The 16,020-nt window shown below is 46.9% G+C and overlaps 1 protein-coding gene across 2 annotated transcripts in view; it reads left to right on the top strand.

Annotated features, from left to right (window-relative positions):
• The window catches only part of PANX1 (pannexin 1), a 39,378-nt gene that overhangs the window by 8,831 nt on the left and 14,527 nt on the right, over window positions 1–16,020 (top strand). For both annotated transcript variants that reach the window (XM_079928753.1, XM_079928754.1), the window contains exon 2: window positions 11,119–11,258. In XM_079928753.1, the coding sequence (XP_079784879.1) occupies window positions 11,119–11,258 (140 nt within the window). The remainder of the gene's footprint in view (window positions 1–11,118; window positions 11,259–16,020) is intronic.

The raw sequence follows: 16,020 nt of genomic DNA on the forward strand, positions 1-16,020 counted from the left end.
CTGGATGAAGCAAACTTCAGAGGAATATGGCGCACATGATGCCCATTAACCCCACGCTCTTCCTCTTGGCTGCACGTTGGTTAAATGCCCTGTTCCGGAGGTGCTATCAGGCGGTTCTGTCTGGTCCTTGTGTGTTTCACTTTTTTACTTGGGTGCATAACTCAGCAGCCTTTCTTACACACCCTCCATCACACTACTGTGTTTTTTGTTTTTTTGCGGTACGCGGGCCTCTCACTGTTGTGGCCTCTCCCGTTGCGGAGCACGGGCTCCGGACGCGCAGGCTCAGCGGCCACGGCTCACGGGCCCAGCCGCTCCGCTGCATGTGGGATCTTCCCGGACCGGGGCACGAACCCGTGTCCCCTGCATTGGTAGGCGGACTCTCAACCACTGCGCCACCAGGGAAGCCCACACTACTGTGTTTTTAATCAGGATTGTTGCTGTTTGATTAGTGCTCAAGGTACAAAATCTGCAGAGACTTGGAGTGATCTGCCTCAATCCTATATACTCCATAGCTCTGTTATTTTAGTGATTTTGCAGAATACTACTTTTTTTTTAAATACACAAATTGTATTATTGCAGAGATGTTTGCATTAATTTCCCTTTTTACCTTTCGTCTACCTTTTGTGTTAATCTTCATTTTATAGAAGCAAAACCTTTGCCCTGGACCAGGCTAGGACCTAGAGGTGATGGAAGAGACTTCAGGCAGACGTGTGCTGTGACTATTTCTTCATACTCTCTCTCATCTGGACTATTTTTTTTTATTTGTGTTATCGTTATTTTTATTATTTTTAAATTAATTCTTATTAGAGTATAGTTGATTTACAATGTTGTGTTAGTTTCTGCTATACAGCAAAGTGACTCAGCTATGCATATACACATACACACTCTTTTTTAGATGCTATTCCCATATAGGTCATTACAGAGTATTGAGTACAGTTCCCTGTACTATACAGTAGGTTCTTATTAGTTTTCTATTTGATATATAGATTCTGTTCCCATATAGGTCATTACAGAGTACTGAGTACAGTTCCCTGTACTATACAGTAGGTTCTTATTAGTTATCTGTTTGATATATAGTAGTGTGTATATGTCAGTCCCAATCTCCCAATTTATCCCTCCCCCCCTTCCCCCTTGGTAACCATAAATTTGTTTTCTACATCTGTGACTCTACTTCTGTTTTATAAATGTTTTTAGATTCCACATGTAAGCGGTATCAAATTTGTCTTTCTCTGTCTGACTTACTTCACTCAGTATGACAATCTCTAGGTCCATCCATGTCGCTGCAAATGGCATTATTTCATTCTTTTTTACGTCACTTGGACTATTGCAATAGATTCCTGACTAGTCTGTACTTCGGTTCTTGACCCTGAATGGCCAGTTTTTGACATAGCATCCAGCGTGAACCTTTTAATATGAATACCAGAAGATGTCTTTGCTTTTAAAATTCTGAAATTATTATTATTATTTATTTATATTTTTGGCTGCATTGGGTCTTCGTTGCTGCGTGCGGGCTTTCTCTAGTTACAGCGGGGGGTGCTACTCTTCGTTGTGGTGCACAGGCTTCTCCTTGCGGTAGCTTCTCTTGTTGTGGAGCACAGGCTCTAGGTGCGCAGGTTTTAGTAGTTGCAGCACACAGGGCCCAGAGCGTGGGGCTTCAGTAGTTGAGGCGTGCTCAGTAGTCCTGGTGCACGGGCTTAGTTGCTCTGCAGCATGTGGGATCTTCCCGGACCAGAGGTCGAACCTGTGTCCCCTGCATTGGCAGGCGGATTCCTAACGACTGTGCCACCAAGGAAGTCCCTAAAAGTTCTGAAATTATTTTGTGTGGATTTTTAGGATTGAGCCAATGAGTAACTATGTTGATGTATTTGGGAGCTAAGGGTCTAAATGAAAGAAGGATACAAACATGGAATGAGGAAAGACAAGGAAGATCCCAGTGGTGTTGGATTGGAATTAGAAGTCTCATCATAAACTCACACACACACACACAGACACACACAAATAGATTTCCTATCTGTGTCTGTCGAAAGGGCCTGGGAGCAATGACATCTCAGTAGCAGTGAGCACAGCTAGCATCCAAATCTTCGTTTTAAAATTTTATTACCGGGACTTCCCTGGTGGCGCAGTGGTTAAGAAACCGCCTGCCAATGCAAGGGACACGGGACACGGGTTCGAGCCCTGGTCCGGGAAGATCCCACATGCTGCGGAGCAACTAAGCCCATGCACCACAACTACTGAGCCTGCGCTCTAGAGCCTATGAGCCACAACTACTGAGCCTGCGTGCTGCAACTACTGAAGCCGGCGAGGCTAGAGCCCGTGCTCCGCAGCAAGAGAAGCCACCGCATGAGAAGCCTGCACACTGCAACGAAGAGTAGCCCCCCACTCGCCACAACTAGAGAAAGCCCGCGCGCAACAACGAGGACCCAGCGCAGCCAAAAATTAAATTTATTAAAATTTTTTTTTTTTTTTTTATTACCGACTAAAGGAACTGAAGGTTCGTTGGAGAAATGGCCAATTTAGGGCTGGGGCAGGGAAAGTACAAGATAAGCCCAGAACATTTTGTGCCAGGAAGTATGGAAGTGCTCAAAACCAAAGGGAACATATTAGGTACAGGAGCTAGTTTGAAACAATTTAAGCATCAAAATAAATAAAAGTAACGGATTATAAAATATTGAAAAACAAAAGACTACCTGAGTCCATGTTTATGCTAAAAAAGAAAAAAATGTGGGGAAGGTGAAGTTCCTTTTTGTAGTAAAATGCCAGCTAATAAATGTAGAGGGAAGAATAAAGTTGGAAAATCTTCACTTTGCAACCACAGTTGAAGTATTTGATTCACCACTGGATGAAAGCTTGCTGGGGAACAGAATACTTACAGTCTAGGAGGGTCGTCTCCCCATAGACCACTTATTTCTCAAGGGAAAAAGCCACTTTTACAGCAGAGCCCTGGCAGAAGGCACCTTAACCAAGTGACCATCATAGGTGACATTACCTGTCATGGGGGAAACTGTTGTCAGGCGCCTCCGGGGGTGTCCTGTGGATGACCAACAACCCTTCCCTTATTGGGATCCCTGCCAATAATGCAGAACCTAGATCAGAGTATGGAGAAACAATGAACAAACACAAATGAAGGGGTGTCGCACAAAACAGAGGGCCAGTGCTCTTCACACGTTAGGGTCTTGAATGACAGAGAAGGGCTGTGGAACCCTCCCAGGATAAAGCAACTAGAGAGATGTGACATCTGAATGCACTGTGTGTGGTGCGGGATTGGATCCTGAGTAGAGGGGAAAAAAAAAATTGCCGTAAAGGATAGTTCGGGAAATCTGAATATAGATAGCAGTAGTGTTTTCGTTTTTTTGTTGCTGCTTTTAATTTGGTAATTGGACTGGGTTATGTAAGAGAATATCTTATTTTAGAAGATACACACTTTGAGAGGAAAGGGTCATAACCTCTGCAAGTGGTTCAGAAAAAAGGTATATATTATACATACATGTGTATAAAAGGAGGATGTGTGGCAGAATGTTGACAATGTGGTATTTCATTGTAATATTATTTTTTATGGTGATGCTGTATTTTATATGTTTACAAATTTTATTTATTTTTTCCAGTTTTATTGAGCTGTAATTGACACATAACACTGCATAAGTTTAAGGTGTGCAACATAATGAATTGATATATGTACCTATTGTGAAATGATCACCACAGTAAATTTCATTAATATCATCACCTCAGATAGTTATATTTTTTTTTCTTATGATGAGAACTTTAAAGATCTACTTGCTTAGCTTTCAAATATACCATACGGTATGGTTAACTATAGGCACTGTGCTGACGTTACATCCCAGAATTTATATATCTTATAACTGGAAGTTTTTACCTTTTGGCCACCTTTACCCATTTCCCTCACCCCACCATGCCTGGCCTCTGTCAACTACCAATCTGTTTTCTGTCTCAGTGAGTTCAGTTCTATTAGATAACACATATAAATAAGATCAGAAGTATTTGTCTTTCTCTGTCTAATTTATTTCACTAAACATAATGCCCTCAAGGTCCATCCATGTTGACACAAATTGCAGGATTTCCTTCTTTTTTATAGCTGAATATCGCTGTAATATTCTTGTAACTTTTCTATAGGTCTGAAAATAATTCAAAATAAAATGTTTAATTTTAAAGAAGAGATGAGGTAAACAAAGCAAAATGTCAATATTGTTTTCAACCCCTAGGTATCTGTTGTATTATTTTCTGTAATTTTCTGTATGTTTGAGCTAGTTAATCTCAGATGATCAAAATTTAAAAAGAAATAATATTTAAATACATTGAGTACTTTTTTTTGCATCTTTACTAGAACATTAAGTTCTCATATCTTTTTTCCCTGGTAGCCGGGTCATCGAAACTTTATTCACTGGACAGTTGTCAGATTCTACATTGGATTAATACAAGTTCTTCTTTTGTGTGGTCTAGACGTTCTGGATGTACTAAGGGACTGGATTCTCCACCTCAGGAGAGCGACACTTCAGACTGCCGCTTAGTTGTCTAGTCTGTTCTTCTGGGTATAGTGCTGGCCTCGTGGTTCCTTCAAGCAGCGGTCTCTGTCTAGCTCCCTTTTCACTTCCGCTCTTGCACTTAGCAGGCTGTGTAATATTATATTGTTTATGCCATCATTCTTGACTGAATTAAAGGAGCCCTGCAGTTTCCATCGGAGGCTCGCCACCTTAACCTATGTTCCCTTGGCTTTCTGCCCTGTAGTCACAAGTCCTGGACCACGTGGTCCAGGCTGTTATTCCCCTCCATACGTGAGAGCACTGTGCACTGATGGGCCTTTGTCTAAAGCAGAAAACTATTAATGCAGAAATGCCAAACAGTTTATTGTTTGGGATGGGTAATGAAGTATCTGGGGACTCCTTGGCACTCATTTAGAAGATAACACTAGATTATGCCCATTTTATCAAGGAGCAGATATTAGCTCTGGTTGGGTTGTCTTTAAAAGCCAGGCTTAGCTGTGGGAAAAAAGAGAACTGGTGAATTAACTTGGTTTAAAGGAAAAGAAAACTATCATTCCAATTCAGTTTTTTCAGTTTGGGCTACAGAGAGTACTTATATATTTTCACACTGGTTTAAAACACCTGTGCCCTGGGGTCAGTTCCTGCAAAGCAAAAGTGAAGGCAAGAATGGACCATTTGGAACTTTATTTATTTGCTTGTGTTTGAAGCTAGAGGTTGGTTTGAAGTCGCCTGGAGAGGTGAAAGGGGAGGAATTTGTTTCTGTTTTAGAGAGAGAAGTAGTCCTGAGATTCTTGGAATTTTACTCTATTTTATCAGGGTTGGGCTCTCTGAGTATATGGCAAGAAGCGATCCTTTGGGACAGACTTCATTTGGTCTTATGTTGGTGTCGAAGGTGCTTGAAACAGATTCAGGCCTGTTTCATCCTTATGAGTTCTTGTTACTATTTCACGTTTATTTTTAAGCGCTGACCACTACCCATCTCTTTCTCTACCACACAATCAGGGTCCCTTTCTATGTGATTATTCCCATTGAACTTGAGAGTTTATAATACAGTTGTTTTCAGTTTTTTTGGCAACCTTAAAATATAGCAAGAACTTTCAAATTCAGTGCTTCATAGGTTGTATTATGACCTACCTGGATCCCCTGGGTATGTGTATATATATGTGTGAATGGTGTATATATATGTGTGAATGGTATCATTTACATTAAAGTGAAATAGAACTGAGTTTCAGTTTTGCAAAATAAAAACATTTTGCAAACTTTTAAAATATTCTATCGATAGTAATGACTGCTGTGTTCCCTTTCTGCCTCCCAGAAACAGCAAGCCCAGGGCTTACTGTTTTGTTCAAAGAAACTTTCCTGTCTCCCTCCTTCTCTTTCGACCTTCTCTGACCCAACTTTCTTCAATAACCTGTGCTTCTTGCCTCCTCTTCCTCGTGTTTGGAAGGTAAAGATGGAAACCTGGGTTGATACCCCATCTCTATAACGCACTAGTCACGAAATCCTCACTTTCCCCATTTTAAAATGGGGTCAGAGTACACAGCAAGGGGTGGTTCCCTTTTCTTGCTTCTGCTGCCCCTTCACTCTCTTCACTGTGCTGGTTACCAGGTTAGAATCTCTTCCGTTTGAAAATTCCTCTAATGTCCTCCCAGGCAGTTAACTAGATCTTTCTATTGGTGTGTTGTTAAACTTGCGATTTTGGTGAGTTGCATTAACTTCTCAGGAAGCCTGATTCCTGCGCTACCCTCACAGTTGCATGTAGCATTTAAATGCAGAAGCAACGCAGATAACCTATTCCCACACAACACCCGGGAAGGGAGGATGCATATGTTTGTCAGAAGATGCTAGGGGCTGGCTCAGAACTCACAGCCCTTCAGATGTGGGCCCTCCTAACCAACTGGGTGATAATAATGAGAAGAATGAAAAGAAAGCTTATCAAAAAAAGAGGGACAGCAAAACGAGGCCAAAGCCCCTCTGGATGGGTCGGACCAGGAACAGAGAGCCTTGCACTAGCCTTGCACTAGCTAGTGTTGGTGCCACGGAGAAGCTGCTGGGCTGGCCCACCTCCCTGGCTCCCGTCCTGTCTCCCCTCAGGCTGTGTTACCCTCTGGTTCTCCACCAGCTGCGTCTGTGGTACAGGAACAGGTTTTAGCTGGGCTGACACTTAGGAGAAGGGGTGACCCGTGCCCTAGGCTCCAGACCGGGGCCCGGAGAGTGGGTGGAGGGATGTCTGTGACGTGGGTCACTTGTTAGCAGATGTTGCAGCTGCTGCCATGGAGCCCCCGGAGCACATGTTTCCTGCCCATCTTTCATTCTATCCGGCCAGACACATATGGAAAGCCCACAGCTCGGTCTGCACTCTCAGCTGGACAGAAGTGGTGGTATTGTTCTTGGTGTAAAGCCAAAACTTATTTCTTGGTTTCTGTACAGTTGTGAAAGGCGATGCAGATCTCACTTAAAGCTACTCCCTAGAAAGAAATGAGTGCCCTCCTTCAGCCAACATGCGGCAGAGCGGAGTGGAAAGGGCGTGGGACCCAGGCTGGAGGATCACTGTGGATTAGGGACTCTGTTTCCTCAGCTGGGATAGTGGTATCTGACAGGGAGAGCTTGACTGTTAGTTGAGATACTACTTATCATAGTACTTGGGAACGGTTAAAGCACTCAGACAGGTGTTATTTATTTGATACAGGGTGCTCTATGAAGTTGAGAGGGAGGGAAGGAGGGACGGAGGGAGAGAGAGAGAGAGAGAGAGAGAGAGAGGGAGTGTGTGTGTGTGTGTGTGTGTGTGTGTGTTCACTCTGCTAGTCAAGAGTTGAGATATTACTAGAGGAGATAAGACGTGCATGTCTGTACAACATGGTTGAAGGTGATTCTCTGTCTCTGATGGCTTTAAAGGGCTCTGGGAGTTGAGTGGGGACAGTTTCATGCAGAGGGTGATATCTGAGCTGGGCTTTGAAGGATGGGCCATGGAGGTGGACATGGAGGGACATTGACTTTAACAAGTATTGGAGAGAGGGCCCCCCGGGCAGAGGGATTGATGTGAGGAAAGGCACAGATTTAGGAGCAGATGGGGCCTGTGCAAGCCACAGCAATAATTGGGTTGGACTGGAGCATCGGTTTGGATTTGTCTTCTGGGTGGCGGGGAACCAATGAAAAAACGTTGAGTCAAGGGAGTGTCAAGATCAGAACTGAGCTTGAGGGTCAGTGATCTGGCAACAGTTTAAAAAGGTGGACGAAGGAGACCAGAAGCTCTCCTTACTGGAAGACTGCTAGGAAAATATATAAAACACCTGTTTGCCTCCCAAAATTATTGGTTTTTTTCTTCCAGTTTTACTGAGGTATCATTAACAGACAGCACTGTATAAGTTTAAGGTGCACAGGGTAATGATTGGACTTACATGCATCCTGAAATGATCACCACCGTAAGTTTAGTGAACACCCATTGTCTCATACAGATACAAAATAAAAGGAAAAACAATTTTTCTTTGTGATGAGAACTCTTAGGATTTGCTCTCTTCACCACTTTCATATAGAACGTACAGCAGTGTTCATTCTATGTGTCATGTTGCACGTTACGTCCCTAACACTTATTTACCTTCTAACCGGAAGTTTGTACATTTGACAGCCTTCATCCGGTTCCCCCGCCCCCCATCTTCCACCTCTGGTAACCACAAATCGGATCTCTTTTTCTATGAGTTTGTTTGTGAAGTACAATCCCTGGTGCGCAACATGGCGATTTCGACATTTTTATCCATCACAAAATCATCACCCCCCAATATCATTTTGAAGAGTAAATGAGATAAAGGATGTGGAGTTCACATTTGGAGATGAATCACGATGGTCCAGGTCCCGAACATCCTAGCCGCATGGCTGCAGCTGAGCCTCCTGACATGTGCTTTTAGGCCAGGCTAGGCTGTCAGGCCCTGGGTGAAGGTGTAGGGCTGCACAGCCCAGCTCGGGCAGGTCCCGGCACCCTCCCGCTTGGACCTCCTGCAGGTCCCTCCCTTTACTCCTACCCCTGCCTGGTTCTTGACTTCCTTTGTTTCCCGCTTCTGGCCTGGGAATATCCAATACCCGGGGCCTGATCTGCTCCTTTTCTCCGGTTTGACCTTGACCCTTGCTAGGAAGCTCTGCCCATGCTGGTTAGTTGGAGTAACCGAGTGTTCAAACCACCCTGCTCCACCAGGCTCCTGGGACCTCCTCCAGCTCGGCCTTGTTGGAGTGACTGGTCCAGAGAGGAGCATTTTAAGAGACTGAGAGTTAGACACACATTCAAATTCTGATGCTACCACTGACTTCCTCGGGTGAGGGATCGCTGAATTACTGTGAGCTTCGGTTTCCTCCAGGGTAAAATGAAGATAAGACCCATCTATCTGTCTATTCCCCTCCCTCGATTTGGTTGTGAGGTTTAAATGAGGTAATGTAATGATTTAAAGGTGGCGTGGTGTCCTGTGAATATCGGTTGTCTTTTCTTCTCATCTTCCATTCCAGATGAAGAATATTTACTTAGGAGCTCAATGTGTGCTCAACCTCTGTCTGTAGACTCTGTTAAATTTCCTTTCTTCTTCGTTTGCAAAAGCTTTGGTGTGAAAAAATTGAGTTATTTATGCTCCAGCAGTTTCCATCACTGCCCTGGGGGAGGCCCCTGACGTCCCAGGACAACTCGAAGCACTTTTCCTATGGAAAGAAGGTTACTAGATGCTGGCTACACGCACGAGGACTGCAGGCCGGAAGGGTTTCCATGAAATCCTAACAGCATTGTCCCTTTTCAGGAGAATGTGTTTGGACAGCAGCTTGCCAGAAACCATCCATCTATAACCTGGGGCCTGTCTGTCCTTCTTACAGTATCTGCTGTTTTATGCCCAGTAAGCCTTGGTGTCTGGACCTCATCAGAAGCATTTGACAGAGGAATACTGATGCAAGAGCAGAGTGAGGCTAGCCCCGGGGTCCTGTGCTATCCTGATTGCTCTATTTTTTATAAAACGTAGGAACTCAAGTTTAATGGGGTAAGAGTTGGAAGGGACCTTAAATGTCTTTCCCACCCCCAACTCATATTTAAACCATTCCTGGTTGGCAAGAAGTTACCCTATTAGAGGATGCTTTCAGAAAGTGTGTGACTTTTCACAGTCGTCTCCAAGGGCTCTATCTGAGAAGTCCCTTCTTGACGTCTGTGGGCATAAAGACACCTGATGAAGAAGAGGGGGTGCTCAGAACCTGGCCTGTTGCACCCCCTTCACCACAAGAATCTACTCTCTAGACAACATACCCATCACTACCCTCTCCTGTCACAAGTATAAAGGCCGACCCCTCACCAGAGGAGGGCGACCCTTTGAGGCTTTTTATGTCCCTCATAAAGGGACCAGGGAAGTCCAGCTCAGTGTCTTCCTACTGTCCTGTCCTCTCTGCAGGGTGGGAGGGAGAATGGTGGGCACCCCCTCCCCCATCTCTGAAGCTGTAACAGAATCTGCTAGCCACTTGGTACAGAAGGATGTCCCGTGTGCAACTGCCGGGAACCAGGTAACACTACTCAGAATCTAGACATTAACGTCATCCCCATTTGGAGCTCCCTGGCTTTGTAAGTAAGTGACCGGAGGTCACCCGGCTGTGCAGGCTGTGGAAGAGAGTGTGTCAGCTGTCCCCCAGCAGCTGGTCCCTGTGCCTGGAAGGGACACATGTTCCTGTACCTGCTTGGTGGGGCAGGGGAGTGGGGCTGGGCTCAGGGCTGTCAGGACAGGCTTAGCACCAGGCCCTCTGCCTACTGGCAAGGAGGGGAGACACGGCTTCAGCCCTGCACCCTGCAAGTCCTACTGGCCTGTTTTCCACGGTGGCCCATGTGAGTCGGGAGGCACTCAGGGGCATGAAGAATCTTCCAGGTAGTAACGGTAGCCTTTGCGGAGCGATGTAGTTCTCAGTTTGCAGAGGAGAAAACCGAGGTCCAGAGCTCCTTCCCAGAAGAGCAAGTTAACGGCAGAGCCTCGAGTGGGACCCAGCTGTCCTGGTTTCCCATCCTGCGCCCATCTCCCTGCCTGCAGGCTCGCAGTTTGGAGCATCTGCCTTCTGAATGGAAACCACTTGGACTGCAGTTTGGGCCTGTGCCTTCTTTTTTCTTAGAGGGGTTGGAAAACGGTCGATTTGCCGTCCAGTGGTGTATTACCAAATGTTCCATCAGCATTCTCGTCCTCAGGCTGGATGTCCTTTGTTTCTTTGCGCTAAAAAGGACTCCTTTTGTGGTTCAATTTTCTGCATTGACTCTCCTCCTCGCTTCCTACTCCCCGCCCTATAACCCTCTCCTTTCTCTCAATCCTCACCCCAAATTAAACCAACTCAGCATGTTTCCTTTGCACTTTTCCTTTATGATGGTTTCACTTCTTTCGAGGGTCTTTCCCCACCTGAGCCCAAGCTGCTGTCACGACCAGTGTTGGCCAGAAAGCTTGCAAATATTCAGCTTTACTGCAGACTTGGGGGTTTGGTTTTGGTGCCGGCCTCGCTCCTGTAGTGGTGTTTGGTGACTTAGCAAACACCTGAAAGTCTGAGGCAGGGAGGGAGGGATTATGGGTGGGGCAGGAGGGGTCCAGACACCTGCACTTTGATTTACTTGGAACAATCTGTTCTTGCTTCTCAGGTACCCAAATAAGCTGCTTCTCCCCCAGTTCTTTCTCGTGGCGTCAGGCCTCCTTCGTGGACTCTTATTGCTGGGCAGCCGTCCAGCAGAAGGACTCCTTGCAGGGTGACTCTGGAAACCTTCCATTGTGTCTGCATAAGGTAACTGGGGACATTGCGAATCTCACCTGTTTGCTTTATAGACGCGGGAACTGAGGCCCAGAGAGGCTGCACCAGTCCAAAGCCACAGGGATGCATGTGGCCAACCAGGGCTGTAACTCAGATCGTAAAACTGTAGCACGTTAAAATCAGAAGGAACCTCAGAGATTACTTGGTCCAGCGCCTTCCTTGAGGAGATGGGAAACTGAGGCGCTCCTTGATTTTAGCTCCATAGTGGCCGGCACCTCATGTGTCTCGGTGGCCTTTCTACCCTTGATGCCCAGCGGTGTCTGAACCATACGAGGCTCTCAGTACATTTTTTATGCCTCAGTGAGCTTTGTTAGAGAACAGCAGAGTTGGGACTCAGAGCTTCGGCCAGCTCCTATTCCACCACACACAGGGTCTCTTGGAGAAAGTAAGGACCAACGTAGAGGTCAGTAGCTTCCAGCGCATGTGTTACTGCAGCATCGAGAAGCCCAGGGATGATTCCATCTGGGGGTATTGATCGCAGCACAGCTTTTGGAATACATGCCTTTGCTTTCTGATGGGTCCACATGCTGCAAGGAAGGGGAGATGCTACCTGGGAGACACCAATGTCCTGCAGAGAAGAGGAGCAGGTCAGCAGCTCCGTGGTCGGGGGATTGTGGAGGCAGGGCTCACAAAGGCTGGGCCGTGTGGAACTTGGGCCAGATTTGGCAGGTTTGTGCAGCAGGACGTTCTCTGCGTAATGAGGCAGCTCCGCTGGGTCTTCTCCATACTTGTGAAAGTAGGACTTTGTTTCAGCCTGTCATTACTTTCAGCCACTGGTTCTTTTGTTCATCATGCAAATGAATAGAATGTTTGTGCATCTTCAGCGTCCACCAAGGAAAGCATGGAATGTTAGCTTTTTTATTTATTTATTTATTTATTTTTGGCTGCGTTGGGTCTTCGTTGCTGCGTGCAGGCTTTCTCTAGTTGTGGCGAGCGGGGGCTATTCTTTGTTGTGACGCGTGGGCTTCTCATTGCAGTGGCTTCTCTTGTTCCAGAGCGGGCTCTAGGCATGCGGGCTTCAGTAGATGTGGCACATGGGCTCAGTAGTTGTGGCGCGTGGGCTTAGTTGCTCTGCGGCGTGTGGGATCTTCCCAGACCAGGGCTCAAACCCGTGTCCCCTGCATGGGCAGGCGGATTCTTAACCACTGCGCCACCCAGGAAGTCCCGGTGTGTTAGCTTCTAAAAAGCCAAAGACTGATGTTTGTTTGACTCTCTCCTGCCTCGACCTGTTGCTGAACAGTCAGCATACTTCTTTTTTAAAAAGAACAGTTTAAGTCCTTTGCTTAAACTGACTCAGGCTTGTTTCCCTCATGTTTATGTATTGCGTGCCATTTGGCACAATGATGCCCTACACTGACTCCTTTCTTCTTTGGGGTTGGGCTTTTCTCTTTGACTTTCGGCCTTAGCGTCAGTTGGGTCCTCATCAACTTTGCATGACGTAGTAGCCCAGGCAGCGAGTAATAAGGATCTTCCGTATGAATGGGCACAGTTCTAGAAACTGAATATCTTTGTTTGCAAATCTAAATGCATGCTGTTGTAGTTTAAATCTGTTGGTTTTAATGGTCTTCTGAGAATGGAAAGTTGTAATCAGTGGCCGGGCTGGAGATTGACGGATCCACGGAAGAAGAACGTATATTCTGGGATTGTCCAATGTAAGAGTCGACAGGGACGTTAGAGACTGCAAAACCTTTAGAGCAGGAAGAAATTCAAAGATTGTGATCCACGAATGCATTTTACACGTGAGGATAAGGACACCTTGAGAGGTCACGCCCAGGAGTCACAGGACTAGTTGCTGGCTATAAGATGAGAATCAGGTCTCTGGGCTCCCACTGCCCCTGCAGGATAGAGGGGAAGTCTTGTAGAGCAGCGCGGGTAGTCAAGCTTAAGTTTTCGATGTTAGTGAAAGACGAAGGAGCTCTCTTTCTGGTGATGGTAGTCTAGCTTGTTTTGGTGGAAGTTTGACTGAGGATCTGAGCAGAGTTCTTGCCAGGTTCACAGGGCTGGAGACAAAGATTGAATAGCCCAAGTCGGGAGGACCCTGGTCAACACCGTAGGCTTGAAAGGCCATCGCTGAGGAGTGAGGGGTGATCCAGAGTTCAGCCAGCCCTCATAGGGTCTAGAGTCTTGGTTCAGAGCATTTCAGTATCGATTGAATGAAGAAGATTTGGGATTGTCAGTGTCTCTAGTCCACCTGCCAGCCAGAAGCAGAAACAAGCCAGTCCTCCCTGGAGGAAGTAACTTCATCCAGAGCCTCAGATTCTCGCTCCGGTTTTTCACCTGTGATGTTCAGCACTCAATCAAAAATAACCAGAGCACGAGAGAAAACCCAGAACTAGAAACAGACCCACAGGAGATCCAGATAAGGTAGGAGGACCTTACCTGGATACGTGTGACTTTCTTAGCCAGGCCAGATTCTGTAATCACAGCTGCCTTATTTTCACATTGATGCCTTTTCAAGTGGTGTGTGTATGTGAGAAAGTATACACATCGTTAAGATTCACCATGTTAGCCATTTTTACGTGTGCAATTCAGTGGCATTAAGTACGTTCACATTGTTGTGCAGCCATCGTCACCATCCATCTGAACCTTTTCGTCTTCCCAAACTGACATTCTGTACTCATTAAACACTAACTCCCTGTCTCCCCTTCCCCGACCCTGGCAACCACCACTCTGCTCTCTGTCTTTTTGAGTCTGCCTACTCTAGGTACCTCATCTAAGTGGAATCAAATAATATTTGTTCGGTTGTGTCTGGCTTATTTCACTTAACATAATGTTTTCAAGTTTCCCCCGTGTTGTAGCATGATGCGTCGGAATCCTCTCCCTTTTAAAGGCTGAATAATATTCCATTGTATGTATACGCCACATTTTGTTTAGCCATTCATCCATCAGTGGATACCTGAGTTGCTTCCACCTCCTGGCTTTTGTGAATAATGCTGCTGTGATCGTGGGTGGATAGATATCTGTTCGAGTCCCTCCTTTCGGTTCTTTTGAGTACATGCCCAAATGTTGGGTTGTTGGATTCTTTTTCAAGTTTAGAAAGCTTTTCCTGTTGGTTTTCTTTTGGCCTCTCCACACTCAATGGACTCCTGAATCTTCAGCTGGCTGGGACCATCTCCTCCAGGCTCCTCATTTCACAGAGCGGATGCGGAGGACAACGGCAGGCGATTGTCCAAAGTCCCATGGCCAGACGGGTTGAGCACATGGCCTCTATCAGATTTCAGGTGTTTTTCACATGTGAAAAGGTACAGGTTTGATTTATGCGGCTTCAGAAATCTAGACTCTCACCTGTTAGTGAAAGTTACCAGTTGGTGAACTTTAGCTCGGCACCAGGAGGGTCTTCCCAGCAGAAGAGCTGTCCAGTGGGGGAGCCCACTGTTGACCCAGGAGGTCCTTAATTCAGGGTTGACGTGGAGATGTGTGTCGTCTTCCCATATCTTTACTCCTCACTCTGTCTGTGCTTCCATCATGTAAAAACCCGCCTCCTTAGATTAGTTCTTCGTTCTCGACACCGAGCTACATCATCCCCACCCCTTCATTCATTCAGGACTTTGGTGAGAGTTCATTACCCTAGGGTGCGTCCTCCCAGATACACATCTGATGCACCATTCTCTGTCTCCGAGGACTTTCACCCCCTTGCCACTTGTCACCGTTCCGGCGGCTGCCTCGCTCTGTGTGCCTCATTACCTGGAGCTACGTTAGGACATCCCACTCCCTACTGCCACCTCCTGCCCTCCAAGGCCCTCCGCCACCCCCTTCAGAGCAGACAGAAGCTCGGACACGAGAACACCCTCAGCTCCCTGCCATCACACGTCCCTGCTGTCCCCATGCAGCACCAGCCTTCTCTGTCCTTTGGTGAATGGATGAGGCCCCTTCTCCCGAGCGAAGCTGCTCTCCTGTGTGACCCACTGTGCTCTGGATCCCCCTCCCCACCTTTCCCCTCTGCATCCTCAACCCGTCCCTTCTCGCAGGCTCTCTTCCCACTGACGTTTTAGCATGTCCGTCTCCACCAAACTGGTCTTGCCCAGGGTCACCTATGACCTCCCTGTTGCTAAGTTAATTCTCACTCTCAGGGGCTTGTGCTACTTGGCTTCTCTCTGACATCCAGTCTGGTGGACCACGCCCTCCTGCAGATGCTCTCTTGACTCTCCGGTTAGAGTCTCCCTTTGTCCATCTCTGAGAAGTTGGAGTTCTGTCCTAGGCCACCTCCTCTGCACCCCCTCCCTGGACCATTCCATGTCCCTGGTTTCAATTTCTTTCCATGGGCTCTTCACAGCCAGGTCTTTGTCTCCAACCCAGCCTTCTCTCTCTCTCTCTCTTTTTTTTTTTTGCGGTATGCGGGCCTCTCACTGTTGTGGCCTCTCCCGTTGCGGAACACAGGCTCCGGACGCACAGGCTCAGCGGCCATGGCTCACGGGCCCAGCCGCTCCGCGGCATGTGGGAACCTCCCGGACCGAGGCACGAACCCGTGTCCCCTGCATCAGCAGGCGGACTCTCAACGACTGCGCCACCAGGGAAGCCCCCAGCCTTCTCTCTTGAGCTCCAGATCCACACACCCAGCTGAACCCTGAACTTGAACACTTGAAGGTCTGGCACGCGACTCCGGCACAGCTTGTCCAGAGCTGAACTTCTGTTTCCTGCCTGTCCCCACTGTGACCTCTAGCTCAATTAATGACACCACCAGCCACCCTGTTACATCAGCCCGAAGTCTGAGGGCCATTCTGACTCATTCTCCACC

Source organism: Stenella coeruleoalba (genome assembly GCF_951394435.1).
Source record: "Stenella coeruleoalba genome assembly, chromosome: 8".
Taxonomy (NCBI): domain Eukaryota; kingdom Metazoa; phylum Chordata; class Mammalia; order Artiodactyla; family Delphinidae; genus Stenella; species Stenella coeruleoalba.